This window comes from Hemitrygon akajei, chromosome 20 (genome assembly GCF_048418815.1).
Source record: "Hemitrygon akajei chromosome 20, sHemAka1.3, whole genome shotgun sequence".
In the NCBI taxonomy this organism is placed as follows: domain Eukaryota; kingdom Metazoa; phylum Chordata; class Chondrichthyes; order Myliobatiformes; family Dasyatidae; genus Hemitrygon; species Hemitrygon akajei.
In genome coordinates, this window is record NC_133143.1 from 46,290,608 (window position 1) to 46,318,515 (window position 27,908).

Here is a 27,908-nt window from a genome sequence, read left to right on the forward strand (position 1 = left end):
TTATTCACAACATTAGTAAGGGAGTATTTTGGTTTTTTTTCTTTATAATCTACTTTTCTTTAATCTTTCTTTCTTTGCCTGGACAATCGGGGGCGGGGTGGGGGGGGGGGGAAAGACACATAGCAACACAGAGAATTTTAAAAAGATTCCCCAAGGTACTACAAAAGTTGAAAAGTTAGGTATTAGTAACTGGAGTAACCCTGTTAAAAACAATGACTAATTCACTGAATTTTTAAAGTTTTAATGTTAATGGGCTTAATGGACCGGTGAAAAGAAAAAGAATTTTAACATACATTAAGAAAATGAAAATAGATATAGCTTTTAGCTGCATTCCATTTGAAAAAATTACTTATAATTTAAGAGATAAATATGAAATATTTCTGAAAATTTGGCGCCCTTATTTACAAAAGATAGGATTAAATATATAGGTGCTCCAAAGATAAAATTATTGGTTATTTGGGGAAAGATATAAATATATATACTAAAGTTATTATGAACTCCATGGAGCATGTGGGTATCTTCCGATATCCAGGCATTCTTTCTTTCTTTCTTTTTTTTTCTCTTTCTACAGGGATATGTCAGGGGGGAGGGATTAAGGGGAGGGGGAAGGGTTGATAATTTTTTTTCCTTCTGTAACCATTTGAAAATTCAATTAAAAAAATTTATATTAAAAAAAGAAAGGTGGAAATGTTTTTACAAAGTTGTGTTTACATTCATCCCCACCAGGTGTATGTGTTAACACCAGAGCATCTGGGAGCTGCAACTGCTTTCCTCAATTTTGTCACAGGTTCTGAACTTTGCTCACAATGCCAGCATTTGTTGTTTTTCCTGAGTGTCTTTGAACCACGGAAGCTGCTTGGATGTGATGTGTCAAACACATCAGTGGATCTGTGGTCACATGATGATAAGGACAGCAGACCACCTGCCCTGTAAATGAATTATGTTATTTTTTTAACAATTCAGTACCTTTGCAGTGTTACCTGAGACTAACATTAAAAAAAACAGAATCATCAAAGTTAAATTCCCCAACTGCTAAGGGCAATTTAAACTTGCATCTCTGGATCAATAGCTCAGAACTCTAGTTTCTAATCCAGTAACTTAACAAATATGTTTCCATTTCCCTCGTGTAATTCATCAAATGAGAAATAGAAATAAACCAGAAAACTATAGGTCAGCATTTGTCAATGGGAAGTTATTGGAAGTTACTAGTTTCAGGGCCAAGTGAGCTTTTGTTTGGAAGGAGAGCCAATACAGATTTGTAGAAAGCAAACTGTGTCGGACTAACTTGACTAAGCTTTTTGATGAAATGACTTGTGGGTTGGAATGAGAATAGTGCTGCAGATGTAGTGGGTGATGTTCAACTAATTGCTACATTAGAAACATGTTCATAAAATTGCTGTGGAGATAGGCTGACACAGAAACAGGAAAGAAGGATGGTGGGTGAATATTTCTCTGACTGGAGGTGTGTCCACTGTATATCTCATAGCCCAGTTTGGATCCATAACTTTATTTAATTCTCATGTCTTTACAAGGAGCAACAAGTTGTTGAGTACACTTAACCTGGAAATCAATTGCGGTGAAGCTATCTGTTAACAACCTAATCTTTTGCCAAGTCTACATGAGATCCTCCAATCTCTTCCAATCCAAACTTTTTCTAAATGTTACAACTGAGCTCGCATCCACCACTTCAGTCGGAAGCTTGCTCCACACTTGCATCATCCTCTGAGTAAAGGATTCCTCTCAAGTTATCCTCAAAGATTAATTAAATATTTCATAAATAAGTACACCAAAGAACTCTAGTTTTAGTCTCACACAACCTGATGGAAAAAAGCCTGTGTGCATTCACTCTATTTATACTCATCAAAATTTTGTATACCTTTTTAAGATCTCACCTCATTCTCCTGCACTCCAAGGAATAAAGTCCTGAACTATTCAACCTTTCCTTGTAACTCAGGTCCTCAATTCCAATAATATCCTTAGTGGTGGCAGGGCTTTCATTAGTCTCACAGACTGAGGAAAGAAGCTGTTACTTAGTCTGGCAGTGCTAGTCCTGATGCTTCTGTACCTCCTTCCTGACCATAGTAGGTCAAAAAATAGTGGGAGAGGAGGTAAAAATTCTCAACATTGCTGTGGGCCCCTCATCTGCAACACTCCTAGTAAATGTCACAAATAAGGGAGGAAAGATATCCTGATGATCTTCTTGGCCTCTCTCCTCTGTAGGGTCTTGTGGTCTGATGCCTTGCTGCTTCAGTACCACACAATGATGCAGCCAGACAGGACACTCTCAATGGTGCTCCTGTAGAAAGTTGTTAGAATGGGAGCAAGGAGCCTTGCACGCCTCAATCTCCTCAAAGTGTAGACACTGCTGTGTCTTCTTTACTGTTGAGAAGGTACTGTGGGTCCAGGTTAGATCGTCTGTTGCACAGCAAGGGAATTGGTGCACACCAAGGAACTTCATGCTCTTCACTCTCTCCATGACAGAGCCATAGATGTTCAAGGACTGTGGTTGACCTGTGCCTTCCTGAAGTCCACAATTGTCACTTTTGCCTTCTCCATATTGATATTAGGATTGTTGATATGCACCATTTGACAAGCCTCTCTACTCCCTTTCTGAATAGCGACTCTTCATTGTTACTGATGAGGCCAACCACTGTAGTATCATCAGTGAACTTGACAACGTGGTTTGAGTTGCATCTGGCAGTGCAGTCGTGAGTTAGCAGCATGAACAGCAACAGGCTGAGCACACAGCCCTAAGGAGCACCAATTCTCAGCGTGAGGGAGCTCGAGATGTTGCTGCCAACTCAGGCTGACTGGGGTCCTTCCATCAAGAAGTCCACGATCCAGTTACAGAGTGGGATGTTAAATCCTAACAAGGGCAGTTTTTCCACCATCCTCTGAGGGATGATCGTATCACATGCCAAACTGAAATTGATGAACCACATCCCAGTGAAAGGGACGTTGTTTTCTAGGTGGGACAAGATAGAGTGAAGGGCCAAGGATATGGCACCATCAGTGGACCAACTTGAGCAGTAGGCAAAGTAGAAAGTGTCCAATATGCTTGGAAGGTGGGATTTTATATGATCCATTACCAATTGCTCAAAGCACTGCATGATTATGGAAATCAGTGCCACTGGGTGGTAATCATTTAGGCCAGTTATCATTTCTTGCTTGGGCACCAGAATGATGGTGGTTGCTTTGAAGCATGCAGGGACAGTGAACTACATCAGATAAATATTAGCACTGGATGTGTCATAGGGCAAAGCTGTGAGACAGACAACATAGCTAGTCAGGTGCTGAGGGACTGTACTGCTCTCAGAGGTCTTAACAGACATCTTTAATATTTCTCTGAAACTCTCAAACAGAAAACAAAGCCAACACTGCACCTGAAAGGAATAATACTACGATGAGGTGCTTGTCGAGACATGAGCAAAGCACAGCAACATTTTGTTGCCTGCTTGCATTTGGCCTTGCCTGAGAAATTGGACTGTCAAGTCAACTGACTCTGAAGATTAGCGATATTCGTTTTATATTTAGTTATTCCTTTCAGATGCAGTGTTGGTTTTGTTTTCTGTTTGAGAATTTTAGTTAACAGCCCTAGCGATAGTTTTCTTTTCCTTCTAACTCTGTTCACATTGAATTCTGTGAACTATCGACCCACTTCAGTGTCTCTCGCTCTGCACTTGGGCCATATCCGAATGTATGACACCCTAGCTAGGATCCTCCTCACCTTGGATGTAGCCAGACTGTTCCTTAGGAGGAGAGGAAGCTCTCTTTGATGTCACATCATTTAATGCATCAAATCGCGCATAGTAGGCATTCAGACTCTCAAGAAGAGAGGTACCATTGTCGTTGACTTGCAGGATGGACTTATAATCTGTCAAATTTTATAAACCTTGCCAGATGTGCCACATGTCTCTTGGTGTCAAAAAGATGTCTGTGGATTCTCTATGCATATTCACACTTTGCCTTCCTGATGGCATGGGAGAGTGTGGCTCTTGCTGCCTTAGAGTGATGCTGTCCCCCAACATGAAGGCAATGCCTCTATCCCTAAGCAGTACATGAACCTCTGCAGTCAACCATGGTTTCTGGTTTTCCCATGCAGTGCAGTGTTTAATCATGTTAACATCCTCAATACACTTTACTTCATAGTCAATCACTCTTTCAGTAGAATGACTGCAAGATGGCAGGTCATTGCTACCTGCTTGATAACAAGCAGAAATGGACAGCAAACACTGGCTTTGCCAGAGATGACCAGATCTGGAGGCAAATATAAAACATAACAAGATGTTGGACAGATACCAGAGCATGCAGAATAGGAATAAAAGGCAGAGATGTGGAAGCAGAAACTATTTTGTCTCAAAAAAAAATCACAATGATGACTGCTCAAGCCATCTTCTGAGCTGTAAGGTTCTATGATTCTGTGATTTGTAGAAAGGTTAAAAAGTAACAAATGTCAGGAAATTAATTAATGTCAGGGAACAGATTGTTCTACTAGGAGCTACCTTCTCATGTAGGTTGGGTACTTGAATGTCTTTGAATGTCTAACTTCGAAGGTTAGGGACTGACATTTTAAATAACCTTTCACAACCAGGTGAGCAAGAAATTCATTTGTAAAACAGGTGCATATTTATGCACCGCAGAAATTAAGTACAAAATCAATCATTAAACATGATTAGCATTTCTGAATATACATCATGCTTCAGCCAGCTTTGCACTGCCTAACCCCTGCTCGTGGCTCGCTCCTCAGCAGCAATCTTCATGCAATAAACAACTAGCTTTGCTACTGCGACTCTCAAGTACAAAGAGATGATAATGAAAGAGCATTAACCTCGACAAAGAAACCAGATCCGAAAGAAGGAGAAAGGTTGCTATGAGGTTGCCTGCTAATGATTGCAGAATGTTGAATTCTATTCTCATCTTCTGAGCTTTCAGGCATGGACTGATAAATGGCAAGTAATATTCATGTCAATAAAAGTGAGCATCTTGATAAGATAGAGAATAGCTATCTCTATTCAAAAGACAAGCAGAAAATGCTGGAAAGAGCAGGCCAACATATCAGGACTGATCTCCTTTGTCAGAACTAATGAAACACTAATGAAGGGGATCTAAAAGTTTAACTCTGTTCTGTCTACAGATGTTGCCTGGCCTACTGTTTCCAGTATTCTATTTTTAATTTCACATTTCCAGTATCCACAGTTTATTTTTAATTTACCTATTGTTGATATTCCATGGCATTATCATTGCCAAAAAATGTCAGTCTACCATAGGCCCGATTTCTAAGCAGCTAAGGTCTGATTTTTTAATGAAGGAAAAGCTTCATGCTTTGAGTTTCATTTTGAGTGTCCTCTTGATATGTTTAACGTGTTCAGAAGAAGTTGTTTTCTCTCTGCAACCTGCTCCTTCCACGAGGACCCCTGAATTACCCCACAGATTCAACCAAGATTACTATCAAGAACTGGAGCATCATCCAAATGGTAAGATGGTCAGTGCTCTGTGCATTTTTCATGGAATTAACTATATTTAATGGATGTAGATGCCCTAAAGTATGATGCATCATGTCATATTGTCCCATAATCCTTTAGGAGGCAGAAGCATATCAGTAAAATTCCCATAGTGTCTCAGAAACTCCTGAGGCCCTCCCTTGCAACAGTATTTTAGCATGAGTTTCTGTAGATGATACAATCACTGGGCTGCTGTCTTCACTCCAACAGTCTGCAACAAACTTAACACCAGGAAAGCATCTCCTGCAGTGTGATATTTATTGTGTAACTGAAAAGCACATCTCGTTCTATGACATGCCAATTTACAGCTGAAATAGTTTTTATGCTGTGAATTTACAACCAGTGAAATTGGATTGAGAGAGCCCCAAAACTAATCTTGCTAGGGGCAGTTAGTGCCCGCCAAGAAAGACAAGACTTTTATCAATCCTAAATAAATTGAAGCTAGGCCTCAGAGATCAAAGGACTTGGTCAAACTACTGTGATACCCAATCTCTCCGCACCCACATTTTATAATGGAGTCTCTCAATTGCTTTGCAATCAGTTCATTCACTGCTGATTTGTTTCATGAGCTGTTATGGAGTCTCACATCAACTGGCATTCACAATGCTTCTTGATGACTGTGGCTCAAAATCTTAGGGTCAAACTTTGTCTATGTTCCCTGTAGTATCAGCAACTGCTATACGAATGATATTCAGTTCCTTTGAACACAGTGAAACAAAAAAAAATTCTGAATATAATCGTTTGTAAATACCATAAAATGCATTTAATGTTAGCAGTGAATTATTATTATTTTGTACTACTGTTTTGCATAAGTTTTAGGCAGGAAAATTAGACGGAATAGACCACAAGTAGAAATCTTCTCAATTTCCTCCCTGCTGTGTACATATTATCTGATCTAAATACACACTGGAGGAATTACAACAAGTTTCAATGGAAACAAATAGCCTGTAGCAGTGTGCTACACGCAGTGCTGCAATAATGACACGGAGTCAGTGAGCTGCAGTTACAAAAGATGTTTATTCAAACTTCGCGGCCTCGCTTTAAAGCCTTCCTGATCCCGCCCTCCCCGGGCGGGAATGCTGTAGGGGGCGCGTATTCACAGTCCCGTCCCGCATGCGGGCTTTTCCCCGTGCTGGTGAAGCAGGCTTGGCGCCCTCTTTGGGACCGGCCTCAATGCCGGCGCGCGCCGCTTTGTGAGCCGGTTCGAGTGCGCTGGGAAGTGAGTCGCCTCATAACCCACCCACCCCCCAGAACCTGCGATACACCCCCCAATGTCCACAGTCTGGGTCGGACTCTGTTTGGGACGTCTGCCTCTGCGACGCGGTGCCTGAATCTCGACCAGCTGCGCCAAGTCCACATGGGCCGGTTTGAGTCGGTCCACCGTGAAAACCTCCTCTCTCCCCCCAATGTCCAGCACGAATGTGGACCCGTTGTTTCTGATCACCGTAAACGGCCCCTCGTAGGGCCCCTGTAGCGGTGCCCGATGTCTGCCCCGTCGTACAAAAACGAACTTACTGTTTTGCAGGTCTTTGGGTACGCAGGTCGGGTTCTGCCCATGCTGCGAAGTGGGTAGTCTGCCCAGGACTGCTGTGGGTTCTTCCTCTTGCCCCCTTGGGGCTGGTGTGAACTCTCCTGGGATGACCAGGGGTGCGCCGTACACCAACTCGGCCGACGAGGTGTGCAGATCCACTTTGGGCGCCGTGCGGATTCCGAGCAGGACCCAGGGTTGCTCGTCCACCCAGTTAGGCCCTTTGAGGCGGGCCATGAGAGCCGACTTCAGGTGACGGTGAAAACGCTCCACTAGTCCGTTCGACTGTGGGTGGTAGGCAGTTGTGCGGTGCAGCTGTATCCCCAAAAGGCTGGCCATAGCTGACCACAGGCTGGAGGTGAACTGGGCGCCTCTGTCGGAGGTAATGTGGGCCGGTACACCAAAGCGAGATACCGAGATTGCAATCAGGGCTTGGGCGCAGGATTCGGAGGTGGTGTCGGTGAGTGGGACAGCCTCCGGCCATCTTGTGAACCGGTCCACGATAGTCAGGAGGTGCCGCGCTCCTCGCGACTCTGGCAGGGGGCCCACAATGATATCCACATGAATGTGGTCGAAACGCCGGTGGTAGGGTGGATCTGCTGTGGCAGAGCTTTGGTGTGCCACTACACCTTGGCTGTTTGGCAGTGCATGCACGTTCTGGCCCATTCACTGACCTGCTTGCAGAGTCCGTGCCAAACGAACCTGTTGGAGACCATCCGGACGGTTGTCCTGATGGAGGGGTGTGCTAAGTTGTGAATGGAGTTGAAAATGCGCCGCCTCCAGGCTGCCGGAACGACGGGGCGGGGTTGGCCGGTGGTGACATCACAGAGTAGGGTCCTCTGACCTGGGCCTACGGGGAGGTCCTGGAGCTGCAAACCGGAGACTGCAGTCCTGTAACTAGGGATCTCCTCGTCTGCCTGCTGCGCCTCCGCCAATGCTTCATAGTCTACCCCCTGGGACAGGGCTTGGATGTTAGGCTGGGAGAGGGCGTCCGCCACGACATTGTCCTTTCCCGAGACATGCCGGACATCCGTCGTGTATTCGGAGATGTAGGACAGATGTCGCTGCTGGCGGGATGACCAGTGGTCGGATGCTTTCGTGAACGCAAAGGTAAGCGGTTTGTGGTCCATGAACGCGGTGAAGGGCCTACCTTCTAAGAAGTACCTGAAATGCCGGATTGCCAGGTATAGCGCCAACAGTTCCCGGTCAAAAGCACTGTATTTGAGCTCGGGTGGTCGTAGGTGTTTGCTGAAAAACGCTGGGGTTGCCAGCGACCCTCGATGAGTTGCTCCAGCACTCCACCGACAGCCGTGTTAGATGTGTCCACTGTGAGGGCGGTAGGGACGTCCGTTCTGGGGTGCACTATCATCGTGGTGTTTGCCAAGGCTTCTTTGGTTTTAATGAAAGCGGCGGCGGACTCCTCGTCCCAGGTAATGTCCTTGCCCTTACCCGACATCAGGGCGAACGGGGGGCGCATGATTCGGGCTGCTGAGGGGAGGAAGCGGTGGTAGAAATTCACCATACCCACGAATTCCTGAAGGCCTTTGATTGTGTTGGGTCGGGGGAAATGGCGGAACGCGTCTACCTTGGCGGGCAGAGGGGTTGCCCTGTCTTTAGTAATCCTGTGGCCCAGGAAGTCGATGGTGTCGAGCCCGAACTAGCATTTGGCCGGGTTGATTGTCAGGCCGTATTCACTCAGTCGGGCATAGAGTTGACGGAGGTGGGACAGATGCTCCTGACGACTGCTGCTGGCTATGAGGATGTCGTCCAAATAGATGAAAGTGAAGTCCAGGTCGCGTCCCACCACGTCCATTAACCGCTGGAACATCTGTGCGGCATTCTTCAGGCCAAACGGCATGTGGAGGAACTCGAAAATGCCTAAAGGGGTGATGAGTGCTGTTTTGGGGACGTCATCCGGATGCATCGGGATTTGATGGTATCCCCGGATGAGGTCTACCTTGGAGAAGATCCGTGCGCCTTGCAGGTTTGCTGCGAAGTCCTGAATGTGCGGCACAGGGTAGCGGTCCGGTGTTGTAGCCTCATTCAGCCTGCGGTAGTCGCCGCATGGTCTCCAGCCCCCTGATGCTTTGGCACCATGTGCAGGGGGGAGGCCAATTGGCTGTCAGACCGCCGTATGATCCCCAATTCCTCCATCCTCTTGAACTCCTCCTTCGCCAGCCAGAGCTTGTCCGGGGGAAGCCTTCGAGCACGGGCGTGGAGGGGTGGTCCTTGTGTCAGGATGTGGTGCTGTATGCCGTGGCTGGGCATGGCTGCCATGAACTGTGGTGCTAGAACCGACAGGAAATCCACCAGGACTCTGGTGAAGTCGTTGTCGGACAGCGTGTTGGAGTCTAGGTGTGGGGCCGGCAACTGGGCTTCACCCAGGGAGAACGTTTGAAAAGTCTCAGCGTGGACCAGTCTCTTCCTGGGCAGGTCGACCAGTAGGCTGTGAGCTCGCAAAAAATCCGCTCCCAGGAGCGGTTTGGCTACGGCGGCCAGTGTGAAGTCCCACGTGAACCGGCTGGAGCCGAACTGTAGCCGCACCGTACGGGTGCCGTAGGTCCTTACTGTGCTGCTGTTCGCGGCCCTCAGGGTGGGACCCAGTTCTCTGTTGCGGGTGTCGTAACTCGTCGGAGGTAAGACGCTGATCTCGGCTCCGGTGTCGACCAAAAAGCGGCGTTCTGACTGCTTGTCCCAGACATACAGGAATCTATCCCAATGGCCAGCCACCGTAGCCATTAGCGGCGGCTGGCCCTGGCGTTTCCCGGGAACTTACAGGGCGGGCTACAGCAGCGGCTTTCTGCGCCCCACCGCTGGTGGTAGAAGCACCATTGTTCATTGGTCTCCTCACCCCTGCCTCTGGGGTTAGCGGGCTCTGCGGCCGGGTCTGGTCTGGTTTGCTGCTGGGAGTGTGGCCTGGTGATCTGTGCAACGGACGCCCCACTCACCTTCTTGGCTTTCCACAGCTCGTCCGCCCGGGCCGCCACCTTCTGGGGGTCGCTGAAATCCGCGTCAGGCAGCAGCAGGCGTATGTCCTCGGGCAGCTGCACCAGGAATGCCTGCTCAAACATGAGGCAGGGCTTGTGACCTCCGGCCAGGGACAGCATCTCGTTCATCAAAGCCGACGGTGGCCTGTCTCCCAAACCATCCAGGTGCAGCTCGCTCACGCCGTGAGAGTCCGAAAGTCCTTATGAGCACGGCTTTGAATTCCGTGTATTTGCTGTGCTCTGGGGCCGACTGTACGAACTCCTCAACCTGGGCGGTTGTCTCCTGGTTGAGGGAGCTCACCACATAGTAGTAACGTGTGGTATCCAAGGTTATCTGCCGAATGTGGAATTGGGCTTCTGCTTGCTGGAACCATAGGTGAGGTCGCAGCGTCCAGAAGCTTGGCAGTTTTAACGAAACTGCATGAACAGATGCAGCGTCGTTCATCTCCGGTCCAAATATCGTTTGGGCCGTCGGGGTCACCAATTGTAGCGGTGTGCTACATGCAGCGCTGAAATAACGACACGGAGTCGGTGAGCTGCAGTTACAAAAGATGTTTATTCAAACTTCGCGGCCTCGCTTTAAAGCCTTCCTGATCCTGCCCTCCCCGGGCGGGAATGCTGTAGGGGGCGCGTATTCACAGTCCCGTCCCGCGCGCGGGCTTTTCCCCTTGCTGGTGAAGCAGGCTTGGCGCCCTCTTTGGGACCTGCCACAATGCCGGCGCGCGCCGCTTTGTGAGCCGGTTCGAGTGCCCTGGGAAGTGGGTCACCACAAGCTTATTTTATGTAATAAAAAGAGAAAATGCTGGAAACACTCAACAGAACATTGGGGAAAAAAGAGTAAACATTTCAAATCATGGATTGAAGAGATCCATATCATTGAGAGAGGCATTTATCTAAGATTGCTGGTGCCAAAAACATGCAACAATATTGGTCGCTCTCCATTCCAAACCTTGTTTAGTTGACAGGCAGGTCTGAGTTTGAACTCATGTGCCTAGATTAAGAATGTCCAACTTACTGATCAAGCTCCCATAATAATAGTGAATTCAGAAGTCTGATGCATCTACGTATGTTCATTCCTATCCCTAGTTTTTGCTCTCCCTCCTCCTTTGGTAATTATTCTTCTTTACATACTTCTGATATCATTCATTACAATACTGTGGAGGTGTTGTCACCATATTGAGTGATTTCTGTGTAAATGTTGACTCACAGAAAAAATTGACTTCAGGACTTCTGTCAAATCAGAACCCATTCATTACCCAGGGGCTGCCCTGCACTAGATTGATATATAAAGGACATTTTGTTATGTTCACTGTTTGTTTTATCTTATTTCCTTCTTTCTTTCTTATCTTTATTTATTTAGAGATGCAGCATGGAACAGGCCCTTTCATACAAACAAGCTGCACAGCCCAGCAACTCAACTAGTTAACACTAGCCTAATCACTGGTTAATTTACAATGACTGATTACCCTACTATCTGCACTGTGGGAGGAAGCTGGCGCATCGGAAGGAAACCCATGCAGCTCACGGGGAAAAGGTGCAAACTCCTTACAGACGGTGCCAGATTTGAATTTGGAATAGCATTGCATTAACTGATACACTACCTGGGTGCCCTTGATGTTCCATGCTTTAGTCTGCTGAATTTGTGAAGATGCAAACAGTCTGGGCTAAGGTCTGGTTTATGAGTGAAGTTTATCGGTCACTAGGTTACCTGAGAAATACTGATCCTAGCCCCTTTTTTTTAAACTCCTTTTATGAATTTCAAGACATCGACAAAGAAGAAACAAAAGTGAAGAAATGAATAGCATATTTATTGTAAAAGGGTTGAAGTCCTAACTTGTAACTTCCCAGTCTACACTTATGGAGCAATAAACATATCTGAAAAAAATTCTAAGAAACTTCACTGGGTTGATTCCTGAGATGAAGTGGTTGCTTTCTGAGGAACATTAAGCAGGTTAGGCCAATGGACACTCAAGTTTAAGAAAATGATAGGTGACCTTATTGAAGTTTGTAAGAATCTAAATGGAGTTGTTATGGTAAATCTGAGGGATGTTTTCCCTCCTAGATCTGTCTATAACTAGAAGACATTGTTGCAGTATAAGGGGTTACAGTATTCAGTTAAGATGTAAATAAGGAGGAATTCTTCATTCAGAGGGTCACAAATCTTTAGAGTTGTTTTTGGCGGAGAGTTTTTGAACATTGCACATATTCAAGGTTGACATATATTTTTGTTCCAGTGGGGTGCAGGAAGGAAAGTGGCACTGAAGCTAAGATTAGATTTGTGATTGTCTTTTTCAAAAGCACAGGGAGTTTAAGAGGTCGCAGGTGGACTATTCCTGTTCCTTTACCTATTTTCTTGTCTGTTACAATATCTTCTTTTTAGGAGATTAGTCTGATTACATATTTTCAAACTTTGAGGATCCCTCAGAAATTGAACAGTTAAAGGGTAATCATTAGCAAATTAAAATAATATTCAAACTTGGTAGCTATTATCGTAATCTTATTCTACTTACCAGCAGGAGACATTTCCGGGACCTTAGCAACATAAGGCCCATCCAGAAACCTTGGTTCATTGTCATTAATATCTTGAACCTTAATGATAAACTCAGATTCGGGCTCCACAGGTCTTCTAGTTTCTGTATCCACGGCCTGCGCACGTAGAACATAGAAAGACTTTTCTTCTCGATCCAGACTCTTTATTGCATGAATGTCCCCCGTTATCTCATCAATGGTGAAAATCGAGCCAGCTCCTTGGCCCAAGAGAGTGTACGTTACAGAGCCATCTCCATTGTCCAGGTCAGAGTGCAGCTGGGCCAACACAGAAATCAAAGGTTATTAAAGTGGAACTGGTAAAACCAAATATAGATTCTATTTGGTAACTCTATATTTCTGAAAAAAAGAACATGTGATCTAACAGTTAAGGAGTTCCAAGGTCAAGTAATAAATTAGCAAACAATCTGATGACAGAACTCAATGGGAAGAGCAGCATCTGTGGGTGGGAAGAAATTATTAACTGGCTTTGAAGTAGGTTTTCGACCAGAAACATCAACAATTCCTTTCCTTCTACAGAAGCATCTCCAAAGGAGTTTTTCCAAAGCATTACATATTGCTCCAGATTCCAGCATCTGCAGTCTCTTCTGTCTCCAAAAGACATAGATTATGCTCATTGAACAAATATCTCCCAGCTTACTATAGCAAAATGAACAAATTCTACAAATGAATGAAGTTTGCAGACTTTTAACACCATAAGTCAGCCAGTTGTTTTGTGATGTTCCCTCTTTCACTGTGAAACAGGGACACTTCTTTTTCCCTTATTAGGGAGAGAGTGAGCCTGTGGTATGTTGAATACCAGGTGAACGCGTCGTCCTTGGGGTACTGCAAGTCTGTGTCTTTATTGATGCTTTGCTGCACGCTTGAGTGCTCAGAGGGGAGTGCCATTGCTATTTTGCTGGTGGGGGTGTGGGGGAAGGGAAGTAGCTTCGCTCTTATGCGTGGGGTGTGGGGCTGGGAGTGGGGCTTTGGGGTTCTAACATTTATTTATTATGTTAGATAATAAATGTTCATTCTTCATTCTTTGGGGCACTCCTCTGTTTTCGTGGATGCTTGCAAAAAAAAAGAATTTCAGGATGTTTATTGTATACATTTCTCTGACGTTGAATGTACCTATTGAAACCTTTTGAAATTTTGAGCTTAATTTCCATAATCATTGTGTTCTAGGACAATCCAAAAGAAAAGCTCTCTTAAAAAAGAGATGATCCATAATACAGTGGATTCTGGTTAATTGGGCCACCGGTTAATCGGGACAGTCGCTCCTCTGAAACTTCTCTTAAAGAGCAAAAACTAATCGAGCAAATAGCCAAATTCCCCTTTGTTTCTTTGGGAAAATAAGCCGCTTAATTGGATCAGCAAACTGTTGCCAGTTTCTAACTAGCATCAATCAAATGCACTTATGAGGCTGTTCGACACTGCAACGTCGCAAGCAAACAGTTTTCAAAGAGTTAGTCACGTGTATCTGTCTTCAAAAAGTTGCAATTTTTGTCACTGCTAGCTGGTGAGAAATAAGCAGCGATACAATTCAGAACCTTTTTGCTCACTGCTCTTTCAAACAGTCAAGCTTGGAGATGCTAGAAATGGCTGGGAGAGAAAGTAAACTATTTCACTATTTCGACAAGTTAGGAAATGCTAAGAATTTGAAGGTATCGAAAATCATCTTGAATGTTAAAGTTAAAATTAAAATTTGGTGTATACAATTGTCAACAGCATTGTTTAAAGGCAGTCCATTATCTGCACTAGGTATCTGCACTGATATTGTTCATTTGCAGTCAAAAGAACACAACATAAATCAATTCCTCCATCGATAAGTATGAGGAATTAATACACAGTTTTATAGTACCGTAGTAGTATTGGTAGTGTTCTAATTTGTTCTATATTTCATTTAAATACATAATTTATTACTCAGTTTGTCCTTTTTATATCCTTTTTAACTATTTCCATGAAAATGGCTAATTGGGGTAGCAGCTTAATCGGGCTAAAATGTATGGGTCCCAATGTGTCCAAATTAACAGGAATCCACTTTATTAAGATACCATTAAGAGTTAAAATCAGGCTTGGTATTACAATGGAGCTAAATCTTAGACATTAAGCCATACAACCACTTGCATTTTAAAACAAGAGTGCGGCTATCCAACTGTTGGTATAATACTAGTCAATGTCAGAATTAACTGTGATCTTTGTTCAAACATACAATCAGTAAATAGATTAAAGTGCCATATTAAAAGCCAGCCAGCAAAAAATCCAATTCCAAAGCCATGAGTTCCCTGGGAGGTGAGACTTAAGTGTGAAATAGTCTTTTTGGCTGCTCTCAGTTATACCATGAACAGTTCAACTACAGTACTAAACAATGTGGTGAGCAAATTTATTGATCTTTGTTGAGATGTACTCTCTGGACACAAAGTCTGAAGAAGAACTGGCAAAAAAGATCAAAATCCTGTAATTAAGTCGATCCTATTTTTCTCTCATTGATTTAAAATTGGAACAGGCTCCATTACTAACGCTTTTCATCTTTACTCCTCAATCAGATGACTTTTAGATGTTCATTATATATAGATAAGGACTGGGGTCTCAACTAAACCTGAAGCTTTCAACTACACATTAGGATATCAATGCACAAGCATTTAAAGCATTTATGTCAAATATTTTCATTGATTAATATAACCAGGAGAATTTTAATTATTAATATTTTATGTTATACAGTATTTATATAACCTTAGAAAATCTCGAGATAGATTTTAAAATAGGATATTTTGACCTTACAGGATGTTACTTCAAACATCTGAATCTTGGTATGATGTTTATTGGAAGAGTGTTGTTTGGAAAAGTAAAGGAATTGTTCAAAGGGTAGGGAACAATGATTTTGTCACCGTTGCAATGATTACATTGAGATTCATCAGTTTGTGTTCAAACAACAAATACTGAGGAAAATTTTAATGACAAGAGGTTCGGCGGATGGTAGAAATCTAGAGTAACACAGACAAAATGCTGGAGGAACTCAGCAGGTCAGACAGCATCGATGGAGAGGAGTAAAGAAGGAGTCAACATTTTGGGCCAACAATTCCAAACATCACTCTGTGACTTTCTCATTTTGTTGGCTTCTTAGTTTTCAAGAATCTTCTTCCTCATACATTCTTACTAAAATCAATTTATGCAGAACTCCGCATGTGGTAAGTTTTCACTGACAAAAGCTGTTAGAGCGTATTCTGGAGTTATGATTTGTGGCAAATGCTAGTTTCAACAGCAATCAGTCTTCAGACATGAACATGGATTGTAGATGAGTTTAAAATGTAGCCAAAACAATGGTGTCCTTGGAGTTGCAGTCTGGGGTTAATTGTAATCAAAGAAAACACTTCATTTCACCTCAGATGGCTGTTATGCATGAATGCAGCCCAGACTAACATTCATTTTGGGTGTTAGTGTGAAGATGGAGGTGTTTGTAAATTATATGTAATTCAAAGAAAGCATTGTGGATGCATTGTAACTATAGAATTGTCCTGGAGTTACCTTTGATCTTTAGAATATAAAAATGTCATGTAATATTGGGTCAGGGAGGCCTCTTCTTCCAAGAGTGTCTCCAGTATGATTCCTGCTTGTCTGGCTGAATAAAGACTTCTATATTCACCAGCTTCAGTGTCTCTCCGGTGACTTTTCTCACAGTCACAACATAAGCCAATACAAAACTTAACTCCCTTGATTTACTTTGGTATAAAATTCAAAACAGCTCAAGACAGTCACTTCTTTATGAAACATCAAAGTGTAGAAACATAAAAATCTACAACACATTACAGGGCTTTCAGGCCACAGTGTTGTGCCAACCATGTAACCAACTCGAGAAACTGCCTAGAATTACCTTACCGCATAGTCCTCTATTTTTTATAAGCTCCATGTACCTATATAACAGTCTCTTAAAAGACTCTTTTTTTCCAGAAGACTCATAAAAAAACTATTTTTTTTTTGTCGTGCTGGATTGTGTGCAATGTCTGCATAGACTTTTAGGTACTGTGAATTGGACTGAATATGTCCCAATCATTCCCATTTAACCATGAGACAGAAAGAACTCAAACTCACTCTCTCTCCTCCTCCTCCTCCTCCTCCTCCTCCTCCTCCTCTCTTCTCTCTCTCCTCCCCCCCCCCCACCCCAAGTTAGGACATACCAGAATGAAAATGAACTCACTGAGCACCTTCACCCCATACATAACAACCAGGATTTCTCAGTGGCCAACCATTTTCATTCCATGGCCCGTACCAATTTCAACATGTCAGCCCATGACATCCTCTTCTGATACAATGAGGCCGTTCTCACATTGGAAGATCAACATTTCATATTCCATCTGGGTAGCCTCTAACCCAATGGCATAAAACCATAAGACATAGGAGCAGAACTAGGCCATTCAGCCCATCAATTTTGCTCCATCATTCCATCATGGCTGAGCCTGGAGCCCACTCAACCCCATACACCTGCCTTCTCACCATATCCTTTGAAGCCCTCACTGATCAGGAAAGTATCAGCTTCCACCACAGCCTGTGACAGAGCTTTCCACAGATTTACTACTCTCTAGCTAAAAAAAAAATTCCTTCTTACTGCTGTTCTAAAGGGTCTAAAGTAAAGAAGTAAATTCCTCCTTACTTCTGTTCCAAATTTTGCGGCTCTGCCCTCTAGATCTGGATACTCACCCACAGGAAACGTTCTCTCCACATCCACCCTATCTAAAACCTTAAACATTCGGTAGATTTCAATGAGATCCTCCCACATTCTTCTAAATTCCAGTGAGTATGGGCCCAAAGTTGCCAAACGCTCCTCATATGTTAATCCCTTCATTCCCGGAATCATCCTTGTGAACCTCCTCTGGACTCTCTCCAATGACAACACATCCTTTCTGAAATAGAGTGCCCAAAACTGTTGAAAATACTCCAAGCGAGGCCTGACTTCAGCATTATCTCCTTGTTTTTATGTTCTATTCCTCTTGATATAAATGCCAACATAGAATTTGCCTTCTTTACCACAGACTCAGCCTGCTGTGCATTTAATCGTTCAGTAATATTTGAGTAATATTGTAGATATATTTTTTGATTAAGCATTCTTTGTTGTTAACAGTATGCATTGTAGGTTATTTTGTAAAAGTAAGTAAATGGCATACGTCATCACGGCACTGCCTCACTTAAAGTGAAAACAAAGTGTACTTGTTTATCTCCTTGCACTTTGCTTTGCTTTCAATTAGTTGTAATGTTTTGAAGTTACAAAATATAACAGAGGTGATGAGGTACTTTTAAAATGAATCTGAGGCAACTACCTTGCAGTGAGATACTCAAGTTTGCAAAAGCACAGCAAAAAATGGTCAAGATAAAAAAAAAAGCAGAGCAGGATGTTTCCGCCTTTGGTGCAACATGTTTTCTTCACAAAAGGAAAGACAATTGAGACGTACAGAAAAGCAGGATGAACTCAGCAGTTCGGGCAGCATCCAACCTGCTGAGTTCATCCAGCTTTTTTGTATGTCTTCATTTGACCACAGCATCTGCAGTGTACTTTGTAAGACAATTGAGAGTTTTTTTAAAAAAGGTAGAAAATGGAAGAATTCATATTTTCATAAACAGTGAGTGCCAGCTGATAATAACTATATGTTTAAAGAAAAGCAGAATAGGCTGGCGACTCTGGAAGATGGGGGTCTTCAATTGCTCAATGGATACCTGATTCATCTAAACTGAGCAGTATTTTGAAGCAAATGAAATAGCCAATGAGAAGTGAGTGCCAATTTTGCTGACTGCATTGATTTACAAGCATACAGTTGGCTTAGAAGTTTAACTGCTCCAACCAAACCAGCCAAAATGAACTTTGCTGATACTGTAAAAGTAATGAATGAACATTTTGAACCAAAACCATTGCTGATCGAAGAACGCCTTAGGTTTTATAAGCAGAATCAAAAGGATGGGGTGTGCATTTCAGAGTACATGGCTGATTTGAAGAGATTGTCCAAGCATCGCCAATTCAATGCTGGGCTTAATATGCATCCCTAATTTTTAATTTTTTTCTTCTTTTGTTCCCTCTCACAATAACTCCTTGCCTGTTCTCCATCTTCCTCTGGTTCTCCCCTCCCCCTTTCTTTCTCCCAAGGCCTTCCATCCTATGATACTCCCCCGTTCTTCAGCCTTGTATCCCTTTTGCCAACCAACTTCCCAGCTCTTAGCTTCATTCCTCCCCCTCCTGTGTTCTCCTATCATTTTGGGTCTCCCCTTCCCCCTCCCACTTTCCAATCTCTTACTATCTCTTTTTCCCGTTAGTCCTGACGAAGGGTTGCAGCCCAAAACGTCGACTGTACTTCTTCCTACAGATGCTGCCTGGCCTGCTGCGTTCCACCAGCATTTTGTGTGCATTGCTTGAATTTCCAGCATCTGCAGATTTTCTTGTGTTTGCACTGAGAGAGTGTTCAGATTGTGGAATCTTGTAAGAAAGCATTCAAAGATGTATCTTACCTGAAGCACAACTTACATTTAAAAGGGCGATTGAAATTACTGTATCAATGAAAATAACACAGAGTTGCAGTCAGGAAAGAAAGTGAGCATAAACAAAATTGCAACATCAAAACAGAAGCTGGCCTGGCTGAACAAATATTCTTATCATTTGGCAGGGATTCACATATACTAGACAAATGCTGATTTAATGGTGAAACTTGCAAAAAATGAAACAAAGTAGAACACATTCAAAGAGCGTATTGGGTAGACGAAAGTAAATGGACTGCATGCACAGGGAAGAAATAAGGATAGTCCAGTAGCAGTTTCAAAAAGAATACTAATCTGCATGTTGCTGATGAAAAATCCGACAATGATGAGAGTGACAGAGTACACATATTTATTCACTAGCTCCTTGTTTTGTTTTCAATTAGTTTTAATGTTTTGAAGTGGCAAAACATAACAGAAACAGTAAAGCCCTGGCTAAAATGAGAACAGGGATTAGTTCTACATATTGCTGGGTAGACTGAGAAGGGAAGAAATGAGGGAAATATGTAGTAATGACTTTGGAGAATATTGCAGCAGTGGAGAGGGAAATAATGTTCTGAAATAATCAAGGAAAGTATCTTATCTTTTTTAAAGCTAAGAAACAATAGAGGTATGATTCCACTACTGGAACTGTTCTGTGGTTCTCATTTTTGGAATAATACGAAGGAACAAATTAGCAGAGAAATTGCAAAAAAAATAACAGTATAGACTGGAATATCAATTACATAAACGGTGAAGAGAAACAGTTACAGAAGAGTGTTGAATTTGGTTTCTCTTAAAGTAGATAAGCCAGTTGATCCTGTTGATAAAGGAGGGGATTTCAGAAGCTCTGACCATAAACATCCAATCATCTTAAATTTAGTGAATCCTGCTTTCAGAAAGTTATAGAAGTTAGACGCATGTTCTAAAGAAGGTACAGAAATTAATCCAGTAACGACAATCCAGTCAGAATAATCTTGATGATGGGGAAACTATAAACAAAGGCAGAAATCAATATCACGTGGTCAAAAGGAAATTGATAAAAGAAAGCCAGGATGGATTTGTTAAAAGAAAATCAAGGCTCGTTCAGAGACACCAGCATGACCCACTGAGCTCCTCCAACCTGATCTGCTGAGATCTTCCAGCAACTAGCTTGTTGTGTCACATCTAATTTATTGGGCTTCGGGTGTTTAGTATTGTCACATACTGTGATACAGTGAAATGCTTGTCTTGCATTCTGTTCATACAGATCAAATCATTACTCAATGAACTGAGCTAATGATTATAACTGAAGTCCCATTGCTGTCCGTAAGTAGCTTGTATGTTCTCTCCATGAGCACATGGGTTTCCTCTGGTTGCTTCGGTTCCCTCCCACAGTCCAAAGACATACTGATTGGGAGATTAATCAGTCATTGTAAATTGTCCTGTGAGTAGGCTAGGATTAATTTGGGGGTTGCTGGGTGGTGCAGCGTGAAGAGCTGAAAGGGCTAGTCCACACCGTATCTTAATAAGTAAGTAAGTACATAATGCTCTAGCGTCATCAGAAATTTCTGATGACGCTACACAGAAATTTGGTGAGGGAGATGTGGCTTATGTTGTGGAGAAGGACATTAAAGATCATTTGATAACAGCTCACAAAATTGGCTGGTCATCAACATAGAAGCCAATGCAATACGGGGGTCTGCAACAACATAGAAAAAGAAAACAAAACAAAAACAGAGAGTAGAAGTAAAAGATTTTCTTAGTCTGAAAGCAAGCATACATTAGAATTCCTAAGGGATGGTTACACTGTCAGTCTCTTGGACTTACAATATACATGCTATATCTCCAGGGTTAAATTGTAATGTTTGCTAATGTCACTAAACTTGGTGGCATGGTGAACTACAGAAAGGATATTACATCAGAGCATAACAAATAAGAACAGTAGTGGACCCCTCAGCCCTTCAAGTCTGTTTTGCCATTCATCCAAAAATAGTTGATCTTCTTATTTGATATGCTTTTCTCTACTATCACTTTAATATCCAGAATCAGTCAATCTCTGATTTAAGAGAACCTGACGACTGAATTTATATAGTCTTAAGTAAAAAATTCCAAAAATTTACCATACTCTGCATGCGTTAAATATAGAATAGCCCTTGTGTTGCCCTTAAGGCATTCATTTAGTTTATTATATTTTTGCTTTAGTAATTCGTTTGTAATTGTTTTCTAGTTAAAGTTAAGGTTGTTGAAAGTAAATTCGTTGTCTGTGATATATCGCGGTAAGCGATGACATCACATCCGTTTTTGCTGTGTCTTGTGGGAAAATACCGGTTTGGAGAAACAGGAAGGAGGGGGCTTGTGTGTGCAGGATCAGCACGAGAAAAGTTTTCTTTCTACGCATTAGAAACATCATAGAAGCAACGCCGTAAGTTCATAAGATAATCGATATGTTGAAGTAAAAATGTTAACGCTGATTCTGTTAAAAGTAATGATGGTTGATAAAGTTTATGTTCTTTGTTATTTAAAGAGTTGCAAATAGTTTGTGTTGAAGTGTATTTAAAGTAGTTGATGGCGTAGGTAGATTCTGACCATATGTTGTACTTTAATGTAATATAGTTTGTTGTAGTTTTATTTTTGCAAGAATTTATGATGTAAATGTGATGCCAAGAAGGAAACAAATACTGTATATATTTTGTATTGTTTTATCAATAGTTTTCACCATACATTAAATGTGGAAGAGTGAACAGTAAACGGTTAATCTTACTGGGATCGTGCCTCATTAACTGGTTTATACTTGGTGTTTAGTTCAGAGTTTTAACACCTGTGCGAGAACACTACAGCCCTTATTCTGAGATTGTGGTTCCCCTGGTCTGCAACTTGCTTGTTGATCCCAGAAAGAAATGTGTACATTTTAATTAGATTTCTTCCCATTCTTTTTTTTGGATCTCTAGATACCATTGACCTAATCCACACAATCCCCAGAAAAGATTCATGGTATCCTGCTTGTCTTAGCCTGCAAATCTAACAAAGATCCAGGGATGAGGAGAATGGAGAGCATGGCATTGCAGTTGTTGGAACAAGTGAAACTGAGAGGAGATCCAACACATGGACTTCAAATGATGAAGAGGATAGACAATAGGGATAGTGAGAACCTGTTACCAAGACTGCTTAAGACTGGCTTTCACTGGAGTTCATTCGAGCCAGCATAGGAGTCCATAGCAACAAACATAGATGTTGTTGATAGAATAAATGATATTCAACAGTGTGGACAGGTGACACACCTTTTCCATTTTAATTAATAACAGATCAGAAAGAATATCCATGAAATAATAGAACATCCATGAAAGGATTTTGACTTGGTAATTTCTTGCAGTGACAGAGCATGGGGTGCAGTGCCTGTTTCAAGAATCTGATAATCTGCCCACTGCTGCTGGATGATTGGGTTAAAGTCTCAATGCCAGGCAAATCAGACTGGAAGGGGTTGTTGAATATTGCTCAATTATCACACTAAAGAGTCTGTAGGATTTCGTGGAGGCAGCACTGGAGACACCTCTCAGAATCAGAATCAGGTTTATTATCAACATCTGTCATGATGCAGTTCAATGCAATACATAATATAGAAGAAATAAAATAAAATAATAATAAAAAATTTAAAAAGTAGATCAATTACAGTATAGGTATATTGAATAGATTAGAAATAGTGCAAAAAAAATATTAAGAAATTGAGGTCGTGTTCAAGGGTACAATGTCCATTTATGAATCAGATGGCAGAAGGGAAGAAGCTATTCCTGAATCGCTGGGTGTGTGTCTTCAGGCTTCTGTACCTCCAACCTAGTGGTAACAGTGAGAGAAGAGCTGGGGCTCCTTAATAGTGGATGCTGCCTTTCTGAGGCACTGCTCCTTGAAGATGTCCTGGGTACCTTGTAGGTTAGTACCCAAGATGGAGCCGACTAAATTTACAACCCTCTGTAGCTTCTTTCAGTCCTGCACAGTGGCCTCTCCATAGCGAACAGTGATGCAGCCTGTCAGAACATTCTCCACGGTACAACTATAGAAGTTTTCGAATGCATTCTTTGACATACCAAATCTCCTCAAACTCCTAGTGATGTATAGTCGCTGTCTTGCCTTTTTTATAACTGCATCGATATGTTGGGACCAGGTTAGATCCTCAGAGATCTTGATACCCAGGAACTTGAAACTGCTCACTCTCTCCACTTTTGGTCCCTCTATGAAGATTGGAATGTATTCTTTCATCTTACCCTTTCTGAAGTCCACAATCAGCTCGTTCGTCTTACTAATGTTGAGGGCCAGGTTGTTGTTGCGACACCACTTCACTAGTTGGCATATCTCACTCCTGTACGCTCTCTCATCACCACCTGAGATTTTACCAACAATGGTTGTATCATCAGGAAATTTACAGATGGTATTTGAGCTATGTCTTGCCACACAATCATGGGTATATAGAAAGTAGAGCAGTGGGCTAAGCGTACTCTCCTGAGGTGCACCAGTGTTGATCGTCAGCGAGGAGAAAATGTTATCACCAATCAGCACAGATTGTGGTCTTCCGGTGATGAAGTCAAAGATCCAATTGCAAAGGGAGGCACAGAGGTCCAGGTTCTGTAAATTCTCAATCAGGATTGTGGAAATGATGGCATTAAATGCTGAACTATAGTTGATGAACAGCATCCTGACATAGGTGTTTGTGTCGTTCAGGTGGTCTAAAGCTGTGTGAAAAGTCATTAAGATTGCATCTACCATTGACCTATTGTGGTGAAAGGCAAATTGCAATGGGTCCAGGTCCTTGCTGAGGCACGAATTCAGTCTAGTCATGATTAACCTCTCAAAGCATTTCATCACTGTAAATGTGAGTGCTACTGGGTAATAATCATTAAGGAAGTTCACATTATTCTTCTTAGGCACTAGTAATTGTTGCCTTTTTGAAGGAAGTGGGAATTTCTGCCAGGAGCAGTGAGAGGTTGAAATTGGCTTTGAATACTCCCGTCAGTTGGTTGACACACGTTTTCAGAGCCTTACCAGGTACTCTATTGCAACCTTCTGCCTCTCTTTAAAGACAGTCTAACATCGGCCTCTGAGACGGTGATCACAGGGTCATCATGTGCAGCAGGGATCTTCACAGCTGTAGTTGTGTTCTCCATTTCAAAGCATGCATACAAGGCGTTGAGTTCATCTGGTAGTGAAGCATCGCTGCCATTCATGCAATTGGGTTTCACTTTGCAGGAAGTAATGTCTTGCAGACCCTGCCAGAGTTGCCGTGCATCTGATGTCGCCTCCAACCTCATTCAGAATTGTCTCTTCACCCTTGAAATAGCCCTCTGCAAATCATACCCGGTATTCTGGTACAGGCCTGGGTTACCGGACTTGAATGCCACAGATCTAGCCTTCAGCAGATGACGAACCTCCTGGTTCATCCACGGCTTTTGGTTTGGGAATGTACAGTAAGTCTTTGTAGGTACACACTCATCCACACAGGTTTTAATGAAGTCAGTAACAACTGCAGCATACTCATCAAGGTTTGAAGATGAATCTCCAGTCCACCAGAGTCCAGTCCACCAATTCAAAGCAGTCCTGTAGGCACTCCTGTGCTTCTCTTGTCCATACCTTCTTGGTCCTCACTACTGGTGCTGCAGTCTTCAGTCTCTGCCTATACTCAGGGAGCAGAAGTACAGCCAGGTGATCAGACTTCCAGAAGTGAGGGTGTGGAACAGCACGGTAGGCATTCTGGATGGTGGTATAACAATGGTCCAGTGTGTTGTTCCTCGAGTACTGCAAGTGATCTATTGATGGTAATTGCTTAGTGATTTTTTCAGACTGGCCTGATTAAAATCCCTCAAAATGATGGTGAAGGCATTAGGGTGTGCTATTTCTTGCATATTGATCCCATTGCTCAGATCATCTAAAGCCTGATTGACATCGGCCTGAGGTGGAATGTATACTGCTACCAATATGACCCCAGAAATGTCCTGCGGTAGGTAAAAAGGATGGCACTTTACTGCTAGATATTCCAGGTCTGGTGAATAGAATTGGAACAGCACTGATATATTTGTGCACCAAAGAGAGTTGATCATGAGGCATATTCCTCCACCTCTGATTTTGAGAGACTCTATAGATCTATCCTGACGGTGAACAGTAAACACCGTCGATCTGAATTTCTGCATCTGGTACAGAATGGGCTAACCAGGATTCCGTAAAACAAAGAACATATATGATCTTAATGTCCCTCTGATTCAGCACCCCGGCTCTGAGATCATTAGCTTTATTCACCAGACACTGCATGTTTGCCAGCAAGATAGTTGGTATTGGGAGTTTAAAACCCCATTTCCTTTAGTGCTCTTGTATCCCTGACCTGCAGCCATGCTTCCTCCGTGCGGTCCTACAAGGCCGCATCCGTCCACAATCAGTATTCTTTCCATTAGTTTTAAGCAGAGATAGTTTGTTTAAATGAATTAAGGCATATTTGCTGACTGTACTGACCTTGGAAGCAGTTGTGCTTTTTAGTCGTATCAGGCTGAAATGAGAATATGTAATCATATCCATTGGGAGTTCTGCCGCTACATAAGTTGCCCCTAGGCACCTCAGAATTACTATGACAGCTTCCTGAACGCTATGCAACATGGCTGCATTTGTTTCTCACATCTCTAGAACTGGGCCTGCTGAGAGCTAAACACGACATCCTCAAAGGGAAAACATGCAACAATCATAAAAAGACAAATACAATAACACCACATGTCAATAACAACTTAGCAACAACAGAGCATGCTCCAGGAAGTTCATGCTACCTAAACATTCAGGAGGATCTTTGCTATCCCCTACAGCACAAGTTTTCTGTTGTGTTTGGGTCTTGACCCTCAAAATAGAGTCATTTGGGGATTGATTTGACTGATTTGACTTGATGCAAACAATACATTTCATGTACATTTCAAGGTACAGTAACAAATAAAGATAACCTGATCTAGTAGAAAGTTGTTTGGAAGTGAGCAGCAGCATTGCATCAACAAAGACTGAGAAGAGAATTGGAGCAATAGCACAGTTCGGTCTTGACCCTTGTTAGCATAGATCCCCAGAGTTAAAATATACACCAAGAAATTAACCCATCTTGCAGGTAGTAGATGGTGCAAGCAGATATTTCTCAGTCTTTTGTTAACTATTGGCAAAGTGGCCTGGAGATGTCCAAGTGTGACTGACATTATTCACTTTTGCCTGTTGCATGCCTGACAATATCATAAGGTCAGTTAGCACAATTTTTGTCCACTACTGACAGAAACCAAAGTTTTTGAAAGAAATTGGCAACTTTTATCATAAAATTGAGAAAAAAAATTCAAAAGCACATTGAACAATGTTTGAGAAATAGATGGCAGTTAATGCGCCACATTCTTTACAAGAAAATACAAAAGCCTGAAAGCACATACTACCAAGCTCAAGGATAGCTTCTATCCCACTATTATCAAAATACTGAAAGGATTTCCTGCATGATAATATGGACTCCTGCACTCATAATTTAACCTTGCACATTACGGTTTGACTTAACCACACTTTTTCTGTAACTGTAACATAATATTCTACATTCTGTTATTGTATTTTTCTTGTATTACTCCATGTACTGATGTAATGAAATCATCTGTATGGATAGCATGTAAGAAAAGATTTTTATTGTACCTCAGTACATGTGATAATAACAAAAACAATCCCTAGGGACACACCATCTTCCAGCTTTACCCTTCAACAGCAGTGTTTTGTAAAATAATTATCTGTAACTCCATTAACTCGTTGTCTACTATTTTAGTAAAATCACTTACAATCTTCATTCAGTGATTATTAGACCATGATTAGCCTGAAAATTGCAATGGCTAACAGCCACTCACTGCAAAGGGATCCATTAACTGAAACTACCACAGAGTTATCCACCCTTCATGTCTATAATCACCCCTTTTTCTCTCCCCTTTCAGGCAGTTGTTACAATGGTTTCTTTAAAAGATTTCCCCCACTACATTGATGACTGAATTGGTGTTGCTTCATGCAGCCATGCTGAGCTTGCCAAATTTCATCAACTTTGCCTCTAACTTCCACCCTGACCTTAAATTCACTTGGTCCATTTCTGACGCCACCCTCCCCTTTCTTGATCTTTCTGTCTTCATCTCTAGAGACAAACTGTTGATCGACATCTTTATAAACTTACCAAACAGCACGGTCATCTTGACTATACTTCTTCCCTCCCCACCTCATCTCCAGTAAAAATGCTATTCCCTTTTCTCCATTCCTTCATCTCCACTGCATCTGTTCCCAGGATGAGGCTTTCTTTCCTAGGGCATCTGAGATGTCCTCCTTCTTCAAAGTATGTGGCTTCCCTCCCTCCACCATTGACGCTGCCCTCACCCATATCTCCTCCATTTACTGAACATCTGCACACACCGTACCTTCTTGCCACCTTAACAATGATGGAGCTCCTCATGTCCTTACTTACTATCCACATCACATCCAACATATATCATTGTCTGCAACTTGCGCCATCTCCAAAGGGGTCCTACCCTTATGGATCTTTTTACATCCCTCCCACCCCCACCACTGCTTTCTGCAAGGATCGGTCCTTCCATGATTCCCTTGTCCATTCGTCTCACTCCTCATAATCTCCCTCCCAATACTTATCCTTGCAAGCAGCCTAAGTGCTAAGTGTTACATCTGCCCATTCACCTCCTCTCTCACCTCCATTCAAGGCCCCAAACGGTCCTTCCAGATGTGGCAGCACTTGTCCTGTGAAATTGCAGAGGTCACCTATTGTGTTTGGTGTTCCCAATGCGACCTCCTCTACATTGATGAGACACATCGTAAATTGGAGGAGTGCTTCGTCAAGCACCTCTGCTCCAATCCATCCACCTA

At 42.6% G+C, this 27,908-nt stretch overlaps 1 protein-coding gene across 3 annotated transcripts in view; it reads right to left on the bottom strand.

The window, feature by feature from the left end:
* LOC140713763 (cadherin-12-like) overlaps positions 1–27,908 on the bottom strand; it is a 421,855-nt gene that overhangs the window by 268,709 nt on the left and 125,238 nt on the right. For all 3 annotated transcript variants that reach the window (XM_073024264.1, XM_073024265.1, XM_073024263.1), the window contains exon 3: positions 12,527–12,821. In XM_073024264.1, coding sequence (XP_072880365.1) covers positions 12,527–12,821 — 295 coding nt within the window. The remainder of the gene's footprint in view (positions 1–12,526; positions 12,822–27,908) is intronic.